This window comes from Ambystoma mexicanum, chromosome 6q (genome assembly GCF_040938575.1).
Source record: "Ambystoma mexicanum isolate Mex_15411 chromosome 6q, UKY_AmexF1_1, whole genome shotgun sequence".
Lineage (NCBI taxonomy): Eukaryota > Metazoa > Chordata > Amphibia > Caudata > Ambystomatidae > Ambystoma > Ambystoma mexicanum.
Genome location: NC_090937.1, coordinates 1,053,903,963 through 1,053,931,617, shown reverse-complemented (window position 1 = coordinate 1,053,931,617; position 27,655 = coordinate 1,053,903,963). Strand labels below are relative to the sequence as shown.

The window sequence follows — 27,655 nt, the reverse complement described above, 5'->3', positions numbered from 1 at the left end:
ATTTCTGGATATTTCTGAAGATAAATACCAAGAATACATCCTTTTTTCTCCCCTTCCCTGGTGTTTCACATATAACTACTGCCTCTTCGCTATCATTTAATTTTCAAACTAACCCATTATAGGATCAAATCTCAATATTGACACTCCGATTACCTGATTCTCTTTCCCTTTCCAGTTCTGTGAAGAGGTAAGGACTGGAGGAGTTAAGTGTTACAGGGAAAAGAGGGTGCAAGATTACTACTGATATATACTGTTTTTATATTATTCCATATATACACTATGGCTGCAAAAATGGTCAAATAAAAGAGACCTCTGCATCATCCCCATCTACCTTAAATAGACAGAAAAACGACTCTCCAATACCGAAAGAAGATAGTATGGACCCTGTCAGGCAGACCATTTTATTAGAAATAACGGCTCTTAAGCCCTTTATGGAAGATATCAATGCTAAACTGCAACAACTAGACAACAAGTGGTCTGCCTTTGAATCTCAAATGAGTGAGGTGGAAAAGAATGTTAGTGACGCAGAGGATGTTTCTAATAAAGTCACAAATTTGGAAACCACACTAGCCTCCTTAGAACAACAAGCTGAGAATCTCGAAAACAGGAGTAGAAGGAACAGCCTTTGTGAAGGAATTGAAAGAGACAACCCTATTTCATTCGTATATCTGTTTCTTCCTCAGATTCTCAACCTGCCAGAATCTGTGCAGCTCAATATCCAAAGAGCACACCAGATTGGTCCTAACAAACCATCTCTAAGTACTACTCGTCCACCATGAACCTTTATCGTCTCTCTCCTAGACATCAACCAAATCACACTTATGGAAAAAATTAAGCACCTAACATGGGAAGGCAGCAGAATTGTCATCACACAAGATGTCTCCAAGATAACGGCGGCGAGGAGAAAGGAACTTTTGGCATTTAGAACTGCCCTCAGACAGCTAAATGCTAGATATGGCGTTATTCATCCTGCTACTTTAAAAGCTAAATTGAATGGGCAGTCCTCCACTTTCAAAAACTCTTCAATCTAAGACATTATATGCAATCTCATAAAAGGAACGACATGGATACTTCTAATCCCATTACTTGAACGTATTCAGTACATTGCATTTTCTGTATGAAATGTTTTGATATTCTTTGCCGGAGCGGGGTTATGTGGCCCCTCTTTTTCAGGTTCCCCTGCCCACAATACATTACCTTTTGACATGAATTGGTGTGGCTGGTTCCTTTTAGCCACTGTTCTTCTGACACTTTGAATATTTTTCTCTTTTAACATTTTTCATGTCTTTACTGTTTATGATACCTTCTCCCTTTTGTTTCGCTCCCTACATGTGGTGTCCTGTTCTTCTGGGTATTTCCTAATTTTCCAGGTTAACAGATTGTATTGCCTTAATGAAAGTACAATTTCTGTTTTGTTCTTTGTCTATACCTATGAACCCACTCTCCAAATCGATGCATCTCAATGCCATTTCTTGGAATGTTAAAGGTTTACATAATCCTGTTAAAAAGCGAAAGGTTCTCTCACATTTTAACAGATTAAAGCCCTCAATTGCAAGAATACAAGAGTCACATCTCTCTAATGAAGAAGCAACTAAACTCAAGCCCCACTGGGTGGGTCAGGTTTTTTCTAAAACTGCCAATAGGAAAAAAAATGGTGTCATTACGCTCATTAACAAAGCCCTTAAATGTAAAGTACTATCTACAGAATCTGACAAGTTAGGAAGATGTTTTATTCTTAAGCTTTAGTTTATTCCACAACATATACTATTCTCAACATATATGGCCCAACTTCCATTGACCCCACCTTTTGGAGACAACTTAGAGATCATGCGCTTAATTGTAATCCCCAAAATGTAATTGCATGTGGAGACTGTAATCAGGTCATAGACCATTTTATGGATAGGAAATCTGATTTTCGATACACAAATACAACTTCTCATTCACAATTTTTTAATTTTATTTCTGAAGTTGGCCTTACCGATGCATGACATATTCTCCATCCCACAGATTCCGAATGTACCTTCTACTCCACGCTCCATAAGTCCTTTTCTCGACTTGACTATATTTTTATCCCTAACTCTATGGTTAATCTCTTCCTTGATGCCCAGATAGAATCCATTACGATTTCTGAGCACGCACCAGTTCATATTCAAATTGCTTTCCCAATGAATTCTCATTACTCCAATAGATGAAGATTTAATACTAGTTTATTAAATGATGAGTCTTTTACGCAGTTCATTATACAATAACATAATAACTTTATCACTGCAAACAAAAATCAAGACACTTCCATTTCCAATAATTGGCACTGCTATAAAGCGGATTTAAGAGGTCACATTATTTCTTATGTTGCAAAGAAAGAGAAAAAACTTAAATCCGAATCTGAGTTCATTCTTAGACAGCTTAAACCCCTAGAAACCCAATTCACCTGTACTAACTCTGTCACCCTAAAAGAGATCCTGAAACTTAGATTTCAGTATAACAAAATCATCACGCAATATTCATGTACCAACCTAATGAAATATAAAACAGAGCTAAATCAATTCTCCAATAAAACTAGTAATCATTGGACACTTACCTCAAATTTAAGAAGGAAAAAAAATCAAAATTGTTGCTATTAAAGATCATTTAGGTAATAGGAAAATCTAGGAAATTCTCGGATAAAGAGATCGTTCAAGCATTTAGCATTTTTTATTCCAATCTATATACCTCTGAAGCCCCACTTAATAATCCTGCTGTTAATTTCTTTTTACACAATTTACCCCATAATTCCTATACTCAAACCAATCTCCAATCATAACAACCTCTAAAATACATTCAGCCATTAAGACTCTGAAAAAAAGGAAAAGCCCCTGGACCAGATGGTTTCCCTATAGATTTTGTTGCCCATTTTTCTGATCTATATGTCCCTAAGCTAAAGAACTCTAGTCTCATTTCATTTCAAATAACACTGCCCAAGGCTCATTTCTGGAAGCTATGCTAATTGTATTTCCCAAACCTAATAAAGATCCCAAACTCCCCCAAAACTATCATCCTATCTCCCTTATCAATACAGACTGCAAGATTTATGCCAAGATTTTAGCCAATAGAATCCTCCCACTTCTACCTAATTGTTATGAAGGGTCGGCGAAGCTGGTCTGTGTGGCGCCGCTGGCGTCACTTATCCTTTGTTCGTTCGATTACCCCCAAGATGGCGTCCTATTCTCAGCGTGTCATTCCAGTGCTGCAGAGAGGAACGTCTGGGACTCCTCCCTCATACCCGGAAACAGTACATCAGATGCAGAAGCCGGGACCGCAGTGCGTTGCTACTGTTATTGGTGGTCACGCTTTGTAAGTTACAGAGTAATCTGTGCTTACTACGCTCTTTGGATTCTTGCCTTTGATTTCTTTTCCACCAACCCTTTTTCCTTCGTTACCTTGTGTTTCCAGAGGATCTCCATACTCTCGCCTCACAAACTCTGACACGAACATTGAAGCGTTTCAAAGACAGTGGATTACAACTCACAACGTAGGTGCTTCGTCCCCTCGTTACATTCCTAATCTTTCCCGATACTTCTTTCTGACACTTGTTCACGGTATCTCTACTTTTCTTTGTAGAAGGTGGCACCCACTACCGAGACTACACTACCCAGCATTGCCTCCTCTCATCGTGGACTCCTTTGTTAGTTATCCTGGTAGGTGGGGCTTAAGGGACAGACTATGTCACTGAATGCAGAGGGAGTGTGAATCAACCATAACACTCACCTCTTTGTTTCGAAGGACCTCATTGCTTATCTTACTTACAAGGTACCGAATCTCATTTTCTTACCTGCGGCTACATCCGCTCACAGGAAAGGTATTCTTGTCATCCTACCATTAGATACAACCCAATATCTATTTGTCAAGACTAATCCTCCTTTCTATTATAGAATCTATCCAGTGAATTAGAAGAGTACGTAGCGCTTCACTTCTCAGCCCAGAGGGATTCAGTCTACTCTCTCTTGCTACGATCCCGATTCATCCACACCTTCGCTCACAAGCAACACACGTTTTTTTTCCCCACAAGGGTTTTCCTGACGCGTTCTCTTGTTGCCACTGGAAGTAGGCATAGAGAGAGTGTTTCAGGTGAACACCTCATATCTTCAAGCAGTTTCTGAAGACAAGGTAGGCGACTCTTCTGACTCCATTGCCTATCGGTTAAACACTGAGGTGGAAGTATTTGTGTATAAGCTTTGTTACACACAAACAGGTATAACACTAATCTTCTTAAACATGATCAAGTTGGATATGTAAAAGGCAGAGTGTCTTCCTCTAATAATAGACTTTTTCAGAACATTATGGACATATTGCAGAACTCAAACGACCCCCATGCTGAAATTGCTCTTGATGCAGAAAAAACTTTCGATAGAGTTGAGGGGATTTTATGTTTGAAGCTCTTAGGTGGTATGGTTTTGGTCCCCAGTTTCTATATATGATTAATGTACTATATTCCAATCCCAAGACTGCAATTTCTGTGAATGGTCAAATGTCCCCTTTCTTCCCCCTATCTAGAAGAACGCGTCAGGGCTGCAATTTATCCCTGATTCTTTTCATTCTAGCACCCCCCCCCGCACTTCTCCTCCTTCCTCTTCCCATGCACTTGCGCAATCTAAATGACGCCTGGCCTAGTAGGATCGTTGTCGGTCTTCCCTCTGTTCCCCCTCCCTTGCCTCGTCGCACCTTGAAACACTTGTGTATAGGCACGTTATAAATGCCATATATCATATCATAAGAACCCTTCCTAGAAGCTGTAAAACAAGCTGATAACATTCAGGGAATTTCATCTGATCATTTACATATTAAAATGTCCGCTTATGCCGATGATATACTGTTATTCTAAAAAAACCCACAGCAGAGTGCCTAATATCTACTTTCTATTGTTGCCAGGTTCTCGTAAACCTCAGCCTACAAACTTAACATAGATAAGTCGGAAATTCTTCCCCTCAACATGCATTGACCACCTGATCATACCAGTGCGCTAGGTATGAAATGTTGCCCCCAGGGACTCAAATACTTGGGTATCCACATTTCTGCCTCCAATAATAGTGCATGTAAACACAATTCGGGCATCTTATTAGCCAGAGTTAAAGAGTTAGTATCCATATGGTCCCCCCTCTATCTCTCATGGTGGGGCCGATTGGAATATATTAAAATGATAATTCCCCCCATCATCCTCTATTCTCTTTATAGGTTGCCAATTCCCCTCTTTGTCCCTTTTTAAATCAAATCTTATGGAGGAATAAGAAATATAGAATTTCGCTCTGCAAACTTAAAAGATCCTGGCGCAAGGTTGTGCTGGCTTTCCTGACTTCAAGAGATATCACATGGCTTTTGTTATCAAACAGACTCAGTGGTGGTTTACTCATAATCATTCCGTATACCTAAATGGGTTTGCCTGGAAAGAGCTATGGCGTCTCCAATATCCCTTGCTGACCTTTACCTTATTAAAGGAAAGAATACATTTACTAAATACTCTTGCATACGTCAATCTGTCCTATCTCTTAGGCTATATATGTTCCCGTATATAGCTAAACAATCCACACTCATCTCTCCTTTTATTTGGCTTAATCCCCTGATTAAAACCAATGGTAAATCTATTTTTTGGAAGCCATGGCTCTCTAAAGGTATCCCATTTTGTAATCAACCTTTTATGCATGGTACCCCCATTACATTTGATGGATTTATTGCCAAGTTTTGCATGCCTATTTCTTCGCTATAGCAATTTCTTGCCATTATCACTGCAATAATAGAACATTTTGAGTTATTGATGTATTGCTCCAATAACCCTGATGCACAGAGATTACTTCATATGTTGAACTCGGACACTACAGCCTCGATTTATTATAAAACATTACAGCTGACTTCACCTACTCCAAGTATTGACTGTCTTCACAATGATTGCAAAGATGACTGGCCACTGTTGAATAATCAATTGTGTTGGCCCCCTCTATGGCAATACATCTCCAAAATTGCAGCATTCAGTAGCCTAATACAAACCCTATTCTTCTTTCATCACCGAGCCTTCATCACCCGAGTCTCTCTTTTTAAATGCAGCCTATCAGCTAATGATAATTGTTGGAGTTGTTTACATTCTCAAGGTTCTTTCAAGCACATGTTCATAGAATGTCAATATGGCCTACCATTTTGGAACTCAGTGTGGAATACCATCAAGTGTATTTTTAGTCTTCATCAAGATTTCTGTTTTGATTTTCTTATTTTAGGTAGTTCCATGTTGCATAACATTTCCTGCAACAAAACATAAATAGTATTTGTTTGATTTATGCTTAATGGTTGCAATTCAAACTATCACTACAAATTGGAAAAACCTAAGTCATATTCATTACAAATTTTGGTGAACTCTATCTGTAATATCCGCAGGTTAGAAAGTTGTAACGCATCCTCCCCTGATCTACTTAGTAAATATCAGTTGAAATGGCAATCCTTCATTGATTTCCTATCTGTTGCCAACCAACATTAATGTCTTGTATGTTATTTTCAATTTATGGTACATACTATGTTAGTACCCGCAACATACTCTTCGCTCCCTCCCTCCTTCTGTACATGTCTAATCTTGTCTTGTTTTCTTGTTCATCTGGTCTTCTCCCACATTTCTAAAAATTACTTAAGTCTGCAGGATATTAGGATACTTGGCTTACAGATGTATTAATTACCTATAACTTCTCTTATGCTATCTATATTGCAAACATATTGTCACCTATTGAGTATATTAATTGCCTTGTATACTGAACTTCTAGTAATACAAATCTTTTTTTAAATAAAGGACCTTAAGCGAGGAAGGATAGGAACAAGATTTGCAGGGGGTGGCTTGATATCGCATTAACAAATGTATTACTAAAGGCAGTAAACAAAGGTTTGTGTTCCTCATAAATATATTTTCACTTGTACAGGCAAAGCAGTACAAGGTCTGAAAGCCATGCCTAAATATTAGGCCACATAAAAAGACAGCTACTGAAAGTGACAAGGTTTAATAGGGTAACAGAAGTGCAGGTGGGCAGAACTATGATGTATGGAAGACTGAGGATAATCAATAAACAAATCCGCCAGAGGCCCTTATTGATCTCCGTCCCAATTCATCAGGCTGTACTTGAATTTATGGTGGTAAAAGTCTCCTTAACAGACTGCCTGCAAGATATTATTGAAGAAACAGATAGTTGTCTTCTGCCAAGTCTTCCAGTTTAGGTTCTCCTGCCCCTCAATTCTAAATGCAGAGTTTCCACACAATGTTGAGTCCATCTAGAGAAGGTAGTTCATGATTCCGGCTGCATTATGAGCTTTTAAATACTTCAGTACCTTACAGCCGGCAAAGTATTGGAGGTGGACCAGGAGGTTACCTTTGATAAAGGACAGTCAATCTGGGATTGCTTAACTGACCATTTTGCCATACTTGTGGAACGCTGCAGATTTCCCCTTTTCTATGGTCCAGTAGTGTAGGGTTTTGAGCATAAAGACACAATAGTAACTTCCACGTCTGGGATTCCAAACACCATATTAGATACATGAGTTCAAATATTGGGTATTGGAAAATTTAATCTCTGTCCTCCCTAATGTTACTTTATAAATGCTTTCATATCCTTCATGGAGAGGTGAAGCGGCAGCATGTTAAAAATGTTTGATACCTTGGTTTGTAGTGTCATTCAGTGATCCCAATTTTACCCCATTATGAAAGCTTCAATGATGCCAGCTTAATAAGATCAACAGGCTTTGAGAAGACTGACACTGGCCCGTCCAACTCCTTGCTGATGTTTCTCCCGCACCGAAATCCCTCACTTAATCATCTTTCACATTCCTGCCTCATCCCCATAAGGTGCTCAGTTGCTTCTCAGCCAGGTTTGTACTATAGAAACCCCAAAACATAGAGGGCTTGAATCTTAAAAAGTCAATGCATGCAGGATAAGAGGTGAACCACCCTCCTTCTGAAAATGAGTGACGGTGCGTGATCGTCACTGATGTATTCCGTGTTTGGGGGTCACCGCATAGGGCTGGCTTGAGTGCTCCACCTACAGGGATGGGCCTGCCATGGCTTCCCTCACCCCCGAACCTGGAACTCCACTCCACCCACAGGACGGTACTGAAAGTATTTACAGTGATGGGCCTGCCACGGCCCCTTTCATCCCTGAACCTGCCACTCTACTCCACCTACAGGACGGTACTGAATGCATTTAGAGCAGGGGTATTAAAACTCTTTGTTGCTGAGCAATATTATTGCTGGACGCCCCCAACTCCCCAGATGTGTTATTTGCTTATATTTTCTATTAAAATCAGTCGCCATACTCGCTTTTTGAAGAGCCTCGCGCTCCCGCTGGACATCCTTTGAGACCCCCTAGGTGGGGCCAGCCCCACTGCTTTACAATAATGGGCCAGTCACAGCTCCCCTCTTCCCTGAACCTGCAATTCTACTCCACCCATGGCACAGCACTGAATGTAACTGTATCTCTGTGGCCCTGATTCTTAGAAAGGCATGTGTGTGTGTTACACACGCATTTGTGAAAATTTGGCACAGCCAATGCATGCTTTTTGTACAGTTGTGAAAGCACAAAACACACCCAGATGCGGGCAAACCTTTTGGGATTGGGAAATAGTACATACAGTTGCGCTTTAAGGGATACAACTGTGCTTTTCAGTCCTGGTGCAGCATTTGGATTAAATTATGAATAGTAAGTCTTCATTTGGTATTACCTTTTATAATATTATATAATACGTTATATGAATTACGCTGCAATATTACCTATGCGCAGCTCCAAGGTAGAACATGCTCTTCCTGCTTTCAAATATACTTATTGAGATCAAACAATGAGATCATCGTCTTAATAATCAACTTGAAGCATTTGTTTATTTGTCTAAAGTGTGTTCATAAAGCAAATTCTTTTGAATCTTGGGCTGTTCGTCGAGTTTGTATAATTATCAACATGTTCATTGAACTGTCTGAGAGTTTTTCGCTTGTTCCAGCCAACGTTTTGATTTTAATTGGCCTTATTAAGAAAAACAAGCCAGATGAACATTCCTGTGACACCAGAATAATAGAGCAGTGTATGCAAATACCACGATGAAAATGATCCTGGTATTTAAAGGTAGTGCATTGTCTGCATTTTGCATGAATTTAAAGTACACACATTAGGGAAAAGAACCGTCGTTTGACATATTGGGTGCAGAGAAACTGAAGATCTTGCCACGCAGACAGGTGCAGAGCTGTTCCTTTTTTGGGGGAAGTTCAGATTGCTGCGGTTTCCTTGACAACCCTTACAGATGCTGCAATCACCATGGGTATGGTTCTTTTGAATGAAGCTGCAACTTCCAAAGGAGACGTTGGAAAGAGGAGAAGTAAGTTATTTTGTAAACTCCTTTATGAGTTCTTCAAAAAAGCAATTGCATCGTATGCTCCTGTATATTAATGTAAAATAGGAAAATGTACCTTGTTGTATGGAAGCCATTTTAAAATGTTTTTTTTTAACCTTTCTTTCTACCATTAGATAGATTCCCCAAGTAGGCAGCATTTGTCCTTTGTGCAAAACCGGTAAATAAAAAAATGTGTGTGCCGCACTGGGGCTTTAATGTCATTGATATCTATAGGTAAATAGGTATGTGGTAGTAGAGTAGACATCCCTGATGTTTCCAGAACGGGTTTAGACCTTCATTTCTATGCTCTGTTCCTAACAACTTATAGTTTGACTGGTTTGTACATGATATTGGGAATGTCTGTTTGCAATACAATTTAGTATACCCTTTTTCTTTTCGGTAGAATGCCAATGCTGCAATCACCAAATTGTTGCCAATGCTAAAAGCTACATGTTCTCTATATCCTATTTAAAGGCAACAAGAACAAGTAATACATGCACATCTCTGTTCAACAGACATACAACATCCCATCTTTCCATCCCTTCACCTCCCTCTACACACTCCTGATTTTGTGGTGTGAAGGGAAAGCAAGGATGACATCCAGCATAGGGAGTGCATCGCTTTGTGAATAATGGACACCATCTAGGATCTGGCTACTTTTCTCATGATATGCCAAATGCATGAGCGAAAGTGTGCAAATGCATTTGAAGTCTGAGGAGACAGCCACTGGTAGCTTCAGGGATATTTTTCTACTTTCCAAGTCACACACTTAGGAAAGTGGAAACAAGCTTTTTTGAATCAAGGCCTCTGTATCTAGCTGGATTGGGATCAAAACCTAAGACAGGCTGCAAGGTTCTGTGGCTGCCATGAAGTAGATATTGGAGTGGCAGAAGCAACATGTATTTGTCCAGGGGTTCTGGTTCAATTGCCCCCAACCTCAGTCTGTACAATAAGTTTATATTTTATCAGCAACACCTCAATATTGTTCTCCCTGAAGGAATTGCAAATAATATAGTTGGCCTGTACCATTAAAATGGGTAGAGCAGTCCGCTCCCCCTCTCTGGACCAGACTCGCCCTCATTAAGATCAGTGGTGTCCCCCATCATGTGTATGATCAACTGGCATGCCCCCGCACCAACATCCAGGGTGTTCATCAACTCTAGAAAAGGATCAGCGTGCTATAGAGCAGCACATCTATTGCAGGCCCTTTAACATGAGCTGAGGTAGATTAGTCTGCTGCCTCTGCTTTCGAGGCATCTTCTTGCAACAAACTCAGGTCTTTTAAGATCAATGACATCCTCCCAATTGGTGCAGGTTCATCTTCAACTCAGTGTCCACTAAACTGGCCTTTCCTCCAATTCTACAGAGAGCCATCCTTCATTGAAATTGTCCATTATTCTATAAAGCAGCATGCCAAATGTGCTGCCATTGTCATGTTTGGCTGTTTGTTTCCACTCCTTCATCATACTCTCAGATTACCACCCTCACATTTTCCAGTCCCTATGAAACAAGGCTTCAGATCTCATTGAGCATTTGACCTTACAAAACGTGAATGTAGCAGGCATGACCATCAATGAGATGTGACGCACCTCTGACGAAAAAGCTTCACTCACTGCCCTACCTGAGAGATGTTACGGAAGTGTTGTTTTCATTATCAACAAGGCTAAACCTACTGCTGCTCTTCCTACATCAAACGGCCTCCCTACTCTCGTTTGAATAACGTGCAACTCCCCTCCTTGTGCCCCACCCACAACTCAATTGCCACCTTGTCCATAGGCATCCTGGTCCACTCAACACTTCTTTCCAGATCTGAGCCTACTTACCTACTACAGAGACCACTAATGCAGTATCAGGAAACGTAATCCGTCACACAAATCTCCGCTAAATTCCAACTTGAATTTGGATACCTATTATCAGGTCATTGTCTGCCCTTCCTTCAAGACCAATTGACCCTCAATTTCAGCAACTCATCTCATCCTACCTTACTTTATCCATCCTCTGCATTGATCTCTTCCCATATTGCGACACCCTAATGCAGTCCAATATCCTGATTCATTCCTACCCCCTCAGTACCCCTTACTCATATGTTCAACCCTGACACCAAGGCTGAAGCATTGAGCGGCCCTGTCGCTGGATTGAAACTTGAGAAGTGCAGGCTAGTCACATGTCTGCGGCGGGCGAATAACTTGTGAGCTGTTTACTTTTTTTTTAATGTAATGAAGAAGGTTACACCAGGACAGGTGCGCAACGCAACCTAAAAAGGGGGGGCTAACTGGTGATGAGAGGGGCTACTTGACAAAGTGTGCAGGGCAAACTTGGAGGCTCCTCCCCCACTGTTCTCCAACTCCAAAGCTCTTGTTTGGGGACCAACTATCAAATAGTACATTTTAAAGTCAAATATGCAGAGAGGCAGATGGAAGCCTTTCTTGAAAGTAGCAGCTTTAAAGTATATGTTTCTGCACACAGTAAAACTTTAACGCCTCCAGTTTCAGGATAGGCTTCCCGCACCTCTCTGCCTAACAAAATGCAAGTGAACACGTCAGCCCCCATGGACCCCTCGGATGTCGAAGAACACATAACTTTATTTGTTGATATATGTTGACTCGCATCCGTGGGCAGGGGGTTGATGTGTGTTTTTCCTGAGGCGGAGAGACCATGAGAGCCTTTCTTGAAAGTAGCAGCTTTAAAGTTTCACTTGCGTTTGTGCAAGTACATTTTTCTGAACATACACATTAAAACGTTTAACTACGCCAGTTTCAGGAAAGGCTTATAGGAGATGCAACGTCAAAGGAAGCCCCGCCCCTAAACTCACATTTCAGGGTGTGGCGGGTGGGAACTGAAGCCGGGTTAGCTCAATGACGTTGCACGCCTGAACCGGGATAATAAACAAAGTGAAATGGTCAGAGTAAAGGAATTGGAGTGCAGAATAGCATCTGCAATATATAAACATGGGGGAAGTTGGGAGAGAAATTTTCTCCGAGTTCAGTTTTGGCTAATGCCATTTGCTTCTGCAAAGTTTAAAAGATAGTTTCTCTTTCTGTCCTTTTACGCCTGACGCCATGCTCTCGACGCGGTGAAGAACAAGAAAAAGGACAAGCCTCCGTCGGACTAAGTCAACTTTCGACAGACCCCTTCCGGCATTGGAAGGCTGAATGAACGGGCCTAGGCCCTTACAGCACGGAGAGTGGGGGGGTGGTGGTCATTATACAATGTATTTTTCCTCCCCTTCCCCTTATCGCCCGGCTGCCTTCCCCAGACATGGATAAGACACCCTTCAAATTCTGCCCAAACTGTAATAAAAGAATTCTGTGGATCGACAAACACAGGGTCTGTAACCTCGGTTTAAACCACGACCACGATGAAGGGCACTGTCGAGCTTGTAAGCTCTTTCGACCCAAGACCCTTAAGGATTGCACAACAAAGTGCTGGGTGTTAGGCAAAATTTGTATGCAGTACCCTCTGGGACCACTATACACAACTAGGACTACAGGTGTAAGCAAAACCAACCTTTGGTATAAGTCTGTACCACACAGTTTTTGGTAGCGAGCTGAGCAGCCAGACTTATCTCAAGAGGGAATGTGAGCTTGTAAGGGTGTTATACGAAGGTCTACAAAAGCAAGTATTCAGATAGACACTTATACTCAAGGTTTCTTGGTAAAACAATTATTAATTTATTACACAATCATTTAGAAACCAATATCACACAAAAATGATGCTAAAATACTGATTAATAAGCAGTTGAGCTCCCTTGAAGTAGGAGCAAAAAGGCATACGTTGATAAAACGAATATTACAATTACTTTAAAACAGTGCAAATAGTTTGAGTTCACCAGAGGAGTTGATTCAATGCAATAGATAGGCCAAAGTCAATGGACTATAAGTAAAAACGGTTCTGGAATTTAAAACGGAAAAGTCTTTGCCACGGTTCCTAGAAGTAGTTCACAGAAGAAAGGTTTGTATGTCGGGTCACAAGCTGACTAGTTCTGCAAGTTGCCAAAGTTCCACAAGCTTTGGCAGGGAGAGGTAAGTTCTCTCGGTCGGGTTTTCACAGTACCTTATATTGAAGTAAAATATGCAGCTAAAGACTTCAGTTCCTGGCAGTTCCTGCAGATCTCACTGTTCCTGAGCCTCAGTTGTGGGTACAAGAGGGAGGACGTCTGGGGACTCCTGCACTGTGCGGCGACGGATCACAAAGCTGGCAAATTGGCAAATCTTCTATTCCCGTTGCTGTTCTTCAAGCACACAAGCTGGTGTCCTTCTCCCTGGTTAATCCTAACCAGCTCCGAGAATGGTATCCAGGTGGTTTACGAGTTGATTGGTCCCACCAACTCAAAGGAAGAAGTCGTCCTTGAAGGGGCTTCTCTGTCGAGGTGAACTTGGCGATTCGGACCTGCAGCAGGGCTGCACTGGGCAAACCAACGGTCCAGTAGTTGCAGCAGCCGTCCTCATCCAGCTCGTCTTCGGTTCTTTCGTTCCAGTGGTCGACTCTGCCTTTCAGTCCGAGAGACTCGCCTTTTAAACAGTTTTCTCCCATTCATTCCAGTCTAGCTGCCACTCACCCAGCTGGGTGGCTGTCCTTGCCGGACAGTCAGCCTGCCAATCATGCCAGAGTGCCTTTGGTTCTCCTAGGAGACTAAGCACAGGGAGATTCGGGCACCTCCCTTACTTCCTGCCCACCTCAGACACTCGGGCGCCATAAGCGGTCTTCAGTCCTGAAGCCTGCCAAAGGCATAGGAACAAAGGGACCAAACCTAGTTTGCCATGCAGAGACAAACTCTAGAAGGACCTTTTCAAAAAGAAATGGCGAAAAAAGGTGACCGGGACCTGTTTAAACAAAGGGGGCTCAGACGCCATCTTGAAAAACATGGCTCCCGTGATTTTTAGCTACCGGTGTTGGCGGTCAGGAAAAATCATTGTAGTTCGTTGTAAAACCACTGCCATGAGCCATTTCGATAGGAACGGGTAGCATTTGACTGCTACATGAGTTTCTAGACATAGGGGATACTAGGTAATGCCTCCAGCACTATATTGTCAGATAGTGTGTACTGGGTCTAGGAATTTAAAAAGACTAGTAAAGTCAATTTAACTTTACATTATCTGGGAAACAATTGTTTATCCCAGACAAGGTATTTAAACCTTGGGACAGCCTAAAAGGCTTCCCTGTGTCACTGCACTGAGCGTGCATCCTCTATGACACACATAAAAGGATGATGCCTATGGAGTTGTCTAAAACTCCATAATCAAAGAACACAGGACTAAAACACACATCAAAAATACATGAGAGAGTGGGAAAAAAGGCTCGCACACCCTCCAGGTAAAAAAACCAAATCCTCGAAATCCAGCAAAGTTGCTGGGGGTCTCTAAGGTGAAGGGAATTGGCAAATTCATGAGAATTCTCCCTAACACTGGGCCCATCACGCCATGCAGTCCGAGGCCACCATGGACGTGGAGGGAGCCTCTAGTGAGAGCAGCGATGCAGCCTTTTCAGATGGCAAGGGTGACAGGGAACAGTCACGTTCCCAAGTGCTAGCCCCTGACCATGGGACACAGGCCGGTGTCTCTGTTCTGGGGACTACACCCGGCAGAAAGAGCATACATCTTCCCACACAACCCACGGCGATGTGTCGGCTCCGACAGACTAACGCATATATTTGGCGTCTAGGGGCAGATCAGTGGATTCCCTGTCCTCTGGGCACTCCAAGTCACGGCCACCTCATGACAGGCCCCATAAGACAAAAGACGCCGCCCAGTGCCAAAACTCAACGTGTTTTATCAAAACCCGTAGGGAAGCCTAAAGATTCAGGGTTATCACACCTGATTCAAAAACATGTCCCAGAAACCCTTATTAGAGGTTCTAATTCCAAAAAATCTTCCTCTAAGAGCCAAATCATAAGGGCAATTCCCAGAAAACCAAAATCCATATGGAAAAGTCTCATAGGGTAGAGGACACTAACTGCTCCACAAGAGACCCTACAAAATAAAGATCTAACCCAAACGCCCACTGAACCTTACACTGGGGTCTTCCCCAGCTCAGCTAAGTGGTCATCAGAAGGCATAGATAGAGTTATGTTTAGAATGTCTTTCTTTGCAGATTTCTTTGAAAAAAATCCTAATGCTTTAGAAAGTTTTCATAATACACCTCCAACTGATCAGGCCTCAAGCTCTCAGCCCAGGTCTTCCACTATTAAGCCCCGGTCTTAATCCCTGCCTCCAACTAAGAGGTCTCGCACTGCAGACCTTTGACATGCATGCAGGCACTGCCGGAGATCAGGAGGATCAGGAGGTGGATTAATGCTTTGATGGGGATGATGATGATGATGATAATGAGGATGAGTCAGAGGTTTACACTATAGACACTCCAATTCCACAAGACTCTCCCTTACCTGATTCCCAAGTGGATAATCAGCCAGTCTTTAATGATCTCTTAATCAGAGCATCTGAGCACTTCCGAATTAAGACCCACGAAACTCAGCAGGACAAAGATTTTGCAGAGGATATCCTGGGGGACAAAAAAGCGGCCACCCAGTTTATACCCATCTTGAAGTCCGTTCAAAGGAGGATCCAACCCTCTCTTGAAACGCCCAATCAAACCAGTGCAGTCAATCCACGAATAGAGGAACTATTATGGCTGGCACCATCTGATCCCTTATATGCTTGAGGACAGCTTAAGCCAGATTCACTAGTAGTCACAACTACCTGGAAGAGGGCGGGTACACCGCTAGCCTCTTCAGACGCTCCACCAGACAAGGAGAGCAAGAAGCCCTACACCATGGGTAGGAAGGTGGCAACTTCGGCAGCGTACCAAGCTAGGATCGCCAACAATTCCACACTGTTGGTGAGCTATGACTGCAACAAATGGGATGAAATTACGGCCCTTGGTGATTCTGCTCCAGAGCCTCTAAAACGTAAATGTGCCCTTGTAGCAGCTGAAGGCAAAGCTACTGCCTGTGGCCTGTTAAAGAATAACCTCGACGCTGCAGACAATGCCGGACGCATAATCGCAGAAGGAACCATTCTCAAGCGCCATGCTTGGCTTCGCCAATCCGGTATTAAACTGGAGACACAGGCAACGTTGCTCAACATGCCAGTGGAACCAAATGTGCTATTCTGCAAAGCAGTGGAGGATGCGCTGAAGTCGGCCAAAGAGGAGTATGAAACTCTCAAATCTCTTGGCCAACTTACCAATAAACCAACTGGGCAAAGGGGCGGAAACAATTTTTTTTCATTTTTGCAGGCAAAAATCCCAAAGAGGTTCAGGTTATGGACAAAACCAAAATTCTTCATGGAACAGCAACCAGGGTCAAGCGTCCCAGGGCTATCTTGGAGAACAGCGCAGGTCCCGTGTCTGGGGGAGGGACTCCATTTCCAGAGTTGGAGGCACGACTCCCAAACAAAGACATCCCGCTACTGGTGCCCTCCCATGCCTCCCCAGTAGTGGGACGAATTTCAAACTTCACCCACGCATGCGAGGGAATAACCACGGACAAGTGGGTGTTATCGACAGTAGCGGGAGGTTATTGCGTGAAGCTCCTATGAACACCATCAAACCTCCCTCCGCACCAAAGGAAAACATCAAAAAAGAACAACTCATCTTAATAGAAGAGTTCAACGCGCTTCTCCTCAAGGACGCCATCAAGATTGTGCCATACAACAAGGTAAATAAGGGTACTTATTCAACATACTTCCTTGTACCAAAGAAAGATCTTACAATGCACCCAGTATTGGACTTTCGCCCTGCAAACACTTATGTAAAGCCACAAAAGTGTTGCATGACAATGCTACAAGAAGAAATTCCCCTGCTAAAACAGGGGGATTACATGGCAACATTGGATATGAAAGATGCCTATTTTCATATTTCAATGCTCCCAACGCACAGAAAACTCTTGGGGTTCAAAGTAGCAAACCAGGACTACCTATTCAAGGTGCTGCCCTTTAGAATAGCATCAGCTCCAAGGGGATTCATCAGGGTACTGGCGGTGGTGGCCGCGCACCTGCGCAGTGAAGCAATCCCAGTGTACCCTTATCTGGACGACTGGCTGATCACAGGAGAGACTCCCCTTCTTTGCAAAGTAAAAACGCAAAGAACCATAGACCTTCTCTTCCAATTGGGCTTCTCGATAAACGAAAAAAAAATCAAGTCTTGTCCCAAACACATCTTAGGAGCTGTATTATGTACATAAACCGGCCTGGCCTTCCCTTCCATGGAAAGAGTGCAGAACATGCTTCGGCAAATATCAAGCCGGTCTCCAGTTAAGCGTACACAAAGCTATGCGTGTGCTAGGCATGATGGCATCGTGCATATATCTAGTCCCACACGCGCGTCTGCAAATGCGACTGATGCAGGAGTGGTTGGCGAAACAATGGTCTCAGGCAAGTGGTCAGTGGAACAATCTATTGGTCGTTTCACCAACACTAGTACAGAGTCTACGCTGGTGGTCAAGAGAAAATCTGTTAAAGGGAAAACCCTTCCACGATCCGGAAGTGCAGGCGATTGTCACAACAGACGCATCACTCTCCTGGTGGGGGGGGCTCATTATCTTCACCACACAGCACATGGTCTGTGGACCCAAGTCACTGCACAGAACCATATCAACCTGCTAGAACTATTAGCAGTACTAAAAGCACTCCAAGCATTCGAAGTACAACTGACCAACCAATCGGTTCAGATCCTGACGGACAGCACAACTGCGATGTTCTACATCAACAAACAGGGGGGCACGCACTCTCCAAGTCTGTCCAAGTTGGCATAGAAAATATGGAAATGGGCACTCAGACGAGGAATATCCCTATCCTCACAACACGTTCCAGGGGTACTCAACACTCTAGCAGACTCTCTGAGCAGAGATCCCCTACCAGAGGAACACGAGTGGCAACTAGACTCAGGCATCGTAGACCACATGTTCGCTCAATGGGGTTACCCCACAATAGACTTGTTCGCTACAGGAGAAAACGAGAAATGCCCAGACTTCGCGTCCAGGTTCCCCCAGCCAGACTCCATAGGGAACGCCCTATGGATGAACTGGTCAGGGAAGTTTACTTACGCTTTTCCCCCCGACTCCATTAATGAGCAGGATAGTGAACAAGATGCACAGAGAACGGATGACGCTTATCCTAGTTGCTCCTATGTGGGCGAGACAACCATGGTATCCACATCGGCGCAAACTGGCGATGTGTGATCCCATCAAACTCCCATACCTAACCAACCTGTTAACCCAACACGAGAGAACAACAGTGCACCCTCTACCACACTCAATAAACTTGGCAGCATGGCTCCTGAAGTCATAGAGTTTGGAAACCTTAATTTACCACAGTGGTGTATGGATATCCTCAAGGAGGCAAGAAAACCTAACACTAGACACTGTTATTTCGACAAGTGAAGGAGATTCGTAATTTGGTACCAGTCTAAACAAACCCCATAGAATGTGCTTCTTCACACATTCTCAACTATATGCTCCATTTGTTAGATTCGGGATTAGTATTCAACCCTATAAAGGTTTGCCTGTCGGCTTTATCAGCTTATACCACCTCTCAGAGTAAGGTATCGTGGTGGAAAATTCCAGTCATTAAGGCTTTCATGGAGGGAGTCAAGAGACTCCACCCTCCTATTTCAAACCCACCGCCAGGATGGGATCTCAATGTAGTACTAGCAAAGCTCATGGGCCCCCCATTTGAGCCTATGCATAAGTCAAGCTTTGAACAACTGACATACAAGACTGCCTTCTTAGTGGCTATTACTTCCATAAGAAGAGTTAGTGAATTCCAAGCAATGTCAGTGCAGGTGAATTCTTTATCATACATAAGGATACATTGGTTTTACGTACTCATCCTAGGTTCTCCCCTAAAGTCATTTCTAAATTCCATGTGAACCAATCCATTGAGCTTCCGGCTTTCTTTCAGAGAACAACTAGCACAGCTGAGGTAAAACTCCACACACTGGATGTGAGGAGGGCCGTCCTCTACTACGTAAACAAGACCAGACCGCTTAGGAAAACAGATCAACTGTTTGTCTCCATAGCACCAAGCAGAGAAGGGGACCGCATTTCTAAAAATGCCATCTCCAGATGGATAGTAAGATGTATTCAATTGTGCTATTCGTTATCAAACAAAACATTGCCTTTTACACCAAAGCTCACTCCACAAGGAGCACTGGAGCTACGTGGGCTTTTATCGCTAATGTCCCATTAGACAGCATTTGCAAAGCAGCTACATGGAGCTCAGTACATACCTTTACTCAGCACTACCGCATTGACACACATGCCAACAGATACACAGGTGGGACAAGTGGTTCTAAAACATCTATTTGCCGCTGCTCCTTCTCATGACCCACCACCTTCTCCTAACACTGCTCGCTAATCTATGCATAGTATGTGATCTAAGCAGATTCCACAACGCTCAGAAGGGATACATTACTCACCGTAATTGTATTTCTGATGCTTGTATCTGCTTAGATTCACATGCGCCCGCCCCCCCCCCCCCGGAGAGAAGGAGCATAGATGTTACATGAGCTTTCTGCCTGTTTCTACTTGGATACAACTGTACTCAAGCTACACTTCATGCAACGTCATGTCAGAACAAAACAATCTGAGGGACCTCGACGCATGAAGGACCATGGGTACAGTGGACGTCACACTATTACTGGCACGCCCTGTCAACGTCCCTTTTCGAGTTTCGAAAACAACTGTAATACTCTGCAGCTTCCACTAGATGTTGGCCTATGCATAGCATGTGAATCCAAGCAGATACAAGCATTAGGGTGTTTACAAAACGTGTCAAAAATGTGTACAGAAGCCTGCTTGGCCAACCCTTAGGACGTGCTCACATTTTCCAATTTCCCATTGACTTCTCGGAGACTCCATTGAATTCTTTTTTTAACACTTGTCTCATGGAGTTGCCTTATAACGATTGACCCAATGACATTATCAAGAAATGGTTCAACATACGGCGCTTCCCTTTTCATGTCATTTGAGACTCATTGACATTGATCCAGTCTAGATCCGGATCTTCTGAAGCAACTTTTCAACCTTTTTGATTAACATAACTCACCTCTGTACCAAATCCTGCTGAAAAGCTGTGTGTTCATGCTCACCTACTTGACTGCTTGAGTCTCGTGCAAAAGGACATTCTCTGAAACCTCTGGTCTTCCTGTCCTCTGTGCTTCGAGCTTGGCGGTGCAAATGCACAAATCCAGACATAAATCAACAAATGCATGCTTTTTAAATACTTTATGCATGAACAAAACCATGCAATTTATGTTTGTATGAACGATGTCCGAATTCAAATTATGCTTAAATATATGTTTTTGTATTTGTGTTTATCCTTCTCTGTACTAATCCGTGTAAATCGCCTGTCCTTTCTGCAGTCATCTGCCTGGTTGGTCTTGGCCTGGTTGTGTTCTTCTTCAGTTTTTTGCTGTCCATATTCCGCTCCAAGTACCATGGCTACCCCTACAGGTAATGTGAACACGTCCCACATATTGCCTTTTTCAGGAAGCACATTAACATAGCATGTTTTTCCACTTGTGTAATTTGACTGGTGATTTGTCTGATACAAAGCATACTTTTAAGTGTTTCTGAATTCTATTTGTCTAACTTTGTGACAGACAAAAGATTGATGATAGACTACACAGGCATCAACAAATATGGGCATTACTTGCATGGGTATCTGCCTTATAGAAGTTTGATGTGGTATTTTGCGGGAGTGGGGGCAGGCGAGTTGGAGGTGAGTTATCCATTCCCAAACACCATGGCACATTTATTGAATTATGTGCAAGCCAGATTTCGTTTTGGCTAAAGTGGTTTTGGGAACACGTGAGACAAGAAAGAATGGAGTTTCTGGAATGCCAATAGAATGCCTTTCTACGTCCATTTTCATGTTAATTCAGTGACCAAGCCTGGTGCACTGCCCAGGTGAGAGTGTGGGGAAGGTGCACGCCTTTGTACCTTTGAGCTATGTGCTTCATAAGCGCTTTCAACACGATCCAACTTGGGTGCTGGATACTCCTTGCTGCTAAACACAATACATCCCACATCTCAATGCTTCCCTCCGATCTGCTTCCCATTCCAACAGGTGCCGCCACCTTACCCCATCTCTTGTATCCAAACTCCACAAGTGGGTATTCAAAAGGCCAGTTTACAAAGGATGTTCTATATTGCCTTGCAGATGTCAATTTCATGGCAAGTTACACTAGTCGACACAAATGCAAAAACTCCCCAAAGGTACATGAAAGGGAAACTGTACTTTAAATCTAATCAGCTTGAACCACTGAGTCTCTAGTACCAGGAATATTTCCAATGTCGGCTGGTGACATTTTTAATCAGAGGGGCATACATATTTCCCACAAATATGCTGAAGCGACTAAGGCAGCCCGAATAAACCAAGATTGCTCTGGGGGGAGGGTTCTCCCCCTGAGAACATTGTATGAGTAATGGGTTAAAATGGTGCATTTTACATCACACTTTAAGTGTAAAATTGGGTACAAAGCCATACATTTCGCTTTTAGTTTTGTAGAATAACTCATGAAAAAATACAATAGATACAAGTCACTAACAGTGCACAGAAGCATTTCCCAACACATTTTTATGATGCCTTTGTCCACAATATTTGCCCTTATAAGAAAATGTTCACGTTTGTTGTAACTTATATTTCCATGCGGGCTGCACCAATATATGCCAATATTCCCATGTAGGACATAGGGCCTCATTACGAGTCTGCCGGTCCGGAAATAAGGGTGCAAGTAGAAACCTACTGGCACCCTTTCCAGACTGGCAGACTACAACTCTGCTTTCCTGGGCCTGTCTGCCAGCAGGTCTGAGCAGAGTTGTCACGGAAGCACCGGCACCGTTAGCAACGGTGTCAGTGCTTCCGTGTCCCCACTCCAATGGAATCCTATGGGGCTCCATTGGAATGGGGACTAACATTTTCTGCTGCCTGATATCCTGGGCCGCCGGGAATTGTAATGTCCCGGTGGCACCGGGATATCAGGTGGCAGAAACAATGTTTCCGTCTGGCAGTAACCCGCCGTTGCCACCAGCGGGTTACCGCTAGACTTGTAATGAGGCCCATAGTCATGTTTTCTTGGCACATAATGCCAGTAATGATACTGTAAGAAAACATGTCCATGCTGGTTCTGATAATATATTGCAGTATCCCCACGTAAAAACATACTCCAGTTTTCTTTGCCTTAAAAATGCCATGCCACAATATGGAAACATGTCCAAACTGGCTGCAACAAATTGCCAATTTAGCCATGTAAAAACACATAATTCCTGCTCTATCGTAGATGCACAAAAATAAATGGCATGTCACAGTAAAAAATAGCTAGACTGGCTGAACCAAAACACCAGTTTTGCCACATAATAATACTTGTCATGCTTACTTAATCAAATATGCTTAGTAAAAAAGCCATGCCTCTAGAAGATGGCTGCAGCAAAATGCCAGTCTAGCCATGTAATAAAACGTATCGTGCCATTTTGCTATTCCCCTTCAGCCCCCTCCATCCCACTATCAGCAGCCCTTCCAGCACAAACACACAAGGGCACACCACCACACATAGCCACACGACATTCTGTCGCTCATTCACTTGCTCATTCTCACAGCATTCACTCACACTCCCGTACACTATATACTTGCTCATTCATAAGCGCATCCAACACCCACGCATCATACACTCACGCGTTCATTCAGGGCCGGCCTTAAGGGCTGCAGCGCCCTGGGTGAATTGGCACCCCCCCACTCGCCCACCGTGCCCCCCTGGTTAACAGGGGGCGGGGCAGAAGGAGGCAGGCCAGGAGGAGCCACTTATTTTTTTTTTTACCTCCTCGCTCCGGCGAGGAGGTTAAATAGGGCGCGTTAGCAACCCATTGCCATTGAATGAGCCCGCTGCCGCGGGTTCATTCAATGACAATGAGGCACCTGCCACGCCTTCTGCCACCATGCCAGCTCGGGGAGCCCCTGAAAGACTCCCCGGAGCTGGCGTGGTGGGGGGCTAATGGTGCCTTTTCTTGTGAAAAGTGCCCACGGCGGAGGGGCGCATTTAAATGCACCCACCACCGCTGGCACATTTTACAGTAAAAGGCCGCCTGCTGCGCCTTGTCCCACAACGCCAGCTCGGGGGAGCCCTTGAAAGAGTCCCCCGAGCTGGCATGGCAGGGGAAAAAGGCGCTCTGGGGGGCGTGGCACCCCGGGCGGTCACCCGGATTGCCCACCCAGGGCCGGCTCTGCATTCATTCACAATGTAGGCACGCATACATATTAAATACACTAGACTTCCCTTCTGTTCCGGTCTGGACTCTCATTCAAAATTGCCGTTTTCCTGCCTGTAGCCCTAATAAGCCTTGCAAGGCTGCAGAAGAAAACGCCTCCCACCTTGCATGATCTATTCGACATGCTCATTGGGGAAAAGAAAATGTCAAAGGGAAACTGTGTTTCCCTTTGACATTTTAAGCCAGCCCAGGCGTGCTCCCTCAGCTGCAGAAAACAGCTTGGGATTGGCTCTGGGTTTACAGTGAGCTGGCTCCGCTCCTCCATAATGGGTGAGGGTACTGGCCGATTGGCGCCCCCTCACACCTTATGGAGGAGCCACAAATGACGACTTCTCGACTTTTCTGCCCCTAAAATTTTTCAGATTTCAAATGGTAGTAAAACTGTAAACCTAGTCTTTGAAGGGCTCACCACAATAACAAAAGGTTTGACATTTGTTAGAACATCTGTCATCTCTATTTGTTAGTAGTGGTGATTATGAAATCTGTCTGTTGTAAGTGCTGTTTTCTTGCACCACCTTTCTAGAGCGCTGGAGAATCCTTTGGCATGTGCACCAGACCTGCTGTTCGTGGAGCTGAGGGTCTCGGCATTAATTTTGTGGTACTTTCCATCTCTTCATAAAGAAGTAATGGTGTGGGCTTCTTCAAGGGTCCAGCTTCAGTTCGCAATCACATTTACTTGACACCCCTCCACATAATTAAGGGAGTGATTCATGGAATTTGTGCACGGAAAAAACAGAGATGTGTGCGCCATTCTGCCAGCAAATCCCTGTTTAATAAATGGGGATTTGCGGGCAGAATGGTGCACAAATCCCCATTTTTCGGCACACAAATTCCATGAATCGGCCCCTTTATCTTTTCAACCACCCTGTCACTGATGATTCTGAAATCGATTTCTGTGAAGATCAAGCAAGAGATAGTGGAAAATGTGCGAAATATAGCGAATTGTCCAAGACTTCCCTCTGGTGAAATGAAGATTCTGCTCTGGCATCTTGGCAAAATAATCTGTTCTGGACGGTTCACTATAAAGTATGCAGAGATTCATGCACATAAAGTGCCCACGGCAGAGGGGCGCATTTAAATGCACCCACCGCCGCTGGCACATTTTACAGTAAAAGGCCGCCTGCTGCGCCTTGTCCCACAACGCCAGCTCGGGGGAGCCCTTGAAAGAGTCCCCCGAGCTGGCGTGGCAGGGGCAAAAGGCGCTCCGGGGGCGTGGCGCCCCGGGCGGTTGTCCTGGGAGGATAGCTCAGAGGCAGCGTGCGCGTCTTGGAAGCAAACAGGTTCGATCCCCGGGTCCGCGCTTAGAAACCTCTGGGTGTTTAAGCGCGTTATAAATACGTAACTAAGACAAAAAAAAAACACAATTACGCAACTAAGAAAAACAAACAATTCCTGTAACAGCGCCTCGATGCCTGCGGGCTGTGTGAGTGCTTTATAAATGTAAAATAAAATAAAGTATAATGCAAGTTAAGTTGTTCCCCGATCCTTATGGTCCAAGACATTAGAAGCAATTGTATCAGCTTTGCCTTCATGACAAACTTGCGAGAACATGTGGTGGTGTACTTTCAGGCCAACCCTGACTCGGTTGCTAACCCAGCATCATTGTGGCCTATATGAGGGGGATAGCGTTGTCAACTGAATTAGGGGTGTTGAAGTGTATTAGGAGGGAGATGGGACGACATGAAGTCAAATTGTCTGGGGTGCAGCAACAGTATGCCAAACGCCCCTCACCCGCGTCAAGGTGGGATACGAAGAAGGAACTGGATGCATTTAGAGATGCGGCCAGTAGGCAATTGCAATACTTTGACAATCTGGCGGCCACTCTGCAATACGGAGAGGCTGATAAACCCAGTAGGATGTTGGCCTGAACAGTTAACACAGAAAGAGGGACCACGCATATCTCCTGTGTCACCAGACAGGATGGCTCGGTGGCACATACAGATGCGGATGTCAATACATTGTTTTTTTACTTTTATTCAGCGTGAAATGCTCCCTAAGGGGCAGCCGCAGACTCTATATTGATAGCTATCTGAGCAGGATACCATCCACCCTGTCATCCGGCGGGGCTAGAACTACGCTGGAAAACCTGTCCGTGTGGAAGGAATAACGGAAGCTATAAAAAGCCTACCTAACGGGAAAGCGCTGGGGTCGGACGGCACCTGATCAGAGTTTTATAAAGAGTTTGGTGACACACTGACCCCCTAGCTGTTATGAGTGTGGGCAGAGGCTCTCTCAACAGGTGTGCTACCTCACACGCTGCAGGAGGCTATAATCATCCTTCTCCTTAAGCCAGACAAAGACGCGAATGAGTCTGGATCTTATAGGTCACTGTCCTTAATACATATTGATGACAAGATATTCGTCAAGGTATTGGCGTCCAGACTCGCTCCGTTAGTGCAATATGTGGTCCATGAAGACCAAGCAGGGTTTAGGCCCTAGATATGCATAAGGCCGTCGACATGGTCTCCTGGCCGTTCCTGTTTTGGGTCCAGGGTAACTATGGCATACATGCCAACCCTCCCGATTTAGGCGGGAGACTCCCGATTTTTAGGTGAAAAATATTGCTATTTTTCACGGTCTCCCGCCTAAAATAACTGTAGCCCCAATGCATTCCTATGGGGAAATATGCATCTCCTGATTTCCCTGTGGAAATCTCCCTCCCCGGTGCATTTGAATGTTGGCATATATGCTATGGGTTTGGCCCAAACTTAATTTCGTGGGTGAGGCTGTTCTATACGCAACTGTTCATGCGGGTATAGACCAATGGCATGTTTTCACCCAATCTACACCTGGGAAGGGGTAACAGGAAAGGGTGTCCCCTATATACTCTACTGTTTACATTAATAATCGAGCCGCTGGCTGATTTCATCTGTAACAGATTTAATAAGAACTGCTGCACAGTAAAAGCACATACCAGCCAGGACCAACCTCCAATCAGCCACAAACAGGGGCTCAGTCCAGGACCACAGATCAGCAACAGAGCCCAGCCAAGATGCGCCCATGGGGCCCTGAACTGCACCAGATGCAGACTAAAGATGATGATCCAGTCCCACCTTCAGACGTTTTGCAAACATTCAGCTACGCTTTTCAGCCCAGCACTAAGGCCCTCCTAGCAGGCTCCCTCCTCCACCCTGAGCCAGGCCGCAAATAGCCAACAACACAAGGCAGCCCAGACACGCAAAGAGCCTGATCACCCAGCAATAAGTCCTCTAAAACAGCCCATTAACAAGGCAATATTTGCAGGCCAATGATGTTAAGGCGACCGCCTGCGAACAGTGCAGTACCAGCTCCTGAGTCAAGGACGGAGGGGACACAGCGCGCTGGGTGAGGAAAGTAGTAATAAAGGCGCAGATCTTGCACTCTGATGTCAGATGGCATCAGCAGGACAAAACCGCAAGCTCCATGCTGGCGTTATCCCTGGGAGCAAATCAGCAGGCCGGCAAACAAAGCAGAGCAAGCCTCACAGACCCCCGCAGCCCATGAGCTAGGCTCAAAAGCACCCTCATAGCAGCGATGTGGAGTGTCGCAGCCCAACGATGCACAAATCGACCAGCCTGTCGTCCACCGTCAGCAGGGCCATCGGCGCCAGCTAGCAGAGTCCTCCATCAAGGCCTGCTGAATCCAAACTTGCAGTGCAGTGATCCCAGAGGGGCAAGTGTAGAAAGAGAGGGGGGGCAGGGGAGACTTACTCCAGGCTCTACATAGAAAGCGACCACCTGTACATTTTGCCTCTCCCCGATAACCAGAGGGCAATCAAATCCAAAATTCCTGGGCTCCCAGTTCTAGGCTGTAACCCTCAGCACCCAGTTCTCCCCAAGCACTATCTCAGGAATGCTACCTTGAAACCTAGGATATTGGCAATCCAGCAACATAGCCAGCATGTGCCTTACACCAGGGCTTACATCAGCATCACAGGGCCTCGCAGTGCCCCCTCTCCACTGGCCTTCCCCTCGGCATAAAACCTACCAGCTTCCGATATCAGTGGGGCATCTTACCCCTATTCGACAGTATGCTTATCTCTCA

The 27,655-nt window shown here is 44.4% G+C and overlaps 1 protein-coding gene across 2 annotated transcripts in view; it reads left to right on the top strand.

Annotated features, from left to right (window-relative positions):
- TUSC3 (tumor suppressor candidate 3) overlaps positions 1–27,655 on the top strand; it is a 1,343,405-nt gene that overhangs the window by 1,200,450 nt on the left and 115,300 nt on the right. For both annotated transcript variants that reach the window (XM_069631593.1, XM_069631594.1), the window contains exons 8-9: positions 9,283–9,357; positions 20,731–20,821. In XM_069631593.1, the coding sequence (XP_069487694.1) occupies positions 9,283–9,357; positions 20,731–20,821 (166 nt within the window). The remainder of the gene's footprint in view (positions 1–9,282; positions 9,358–20,730; positions 20,822–27,655) is intronic.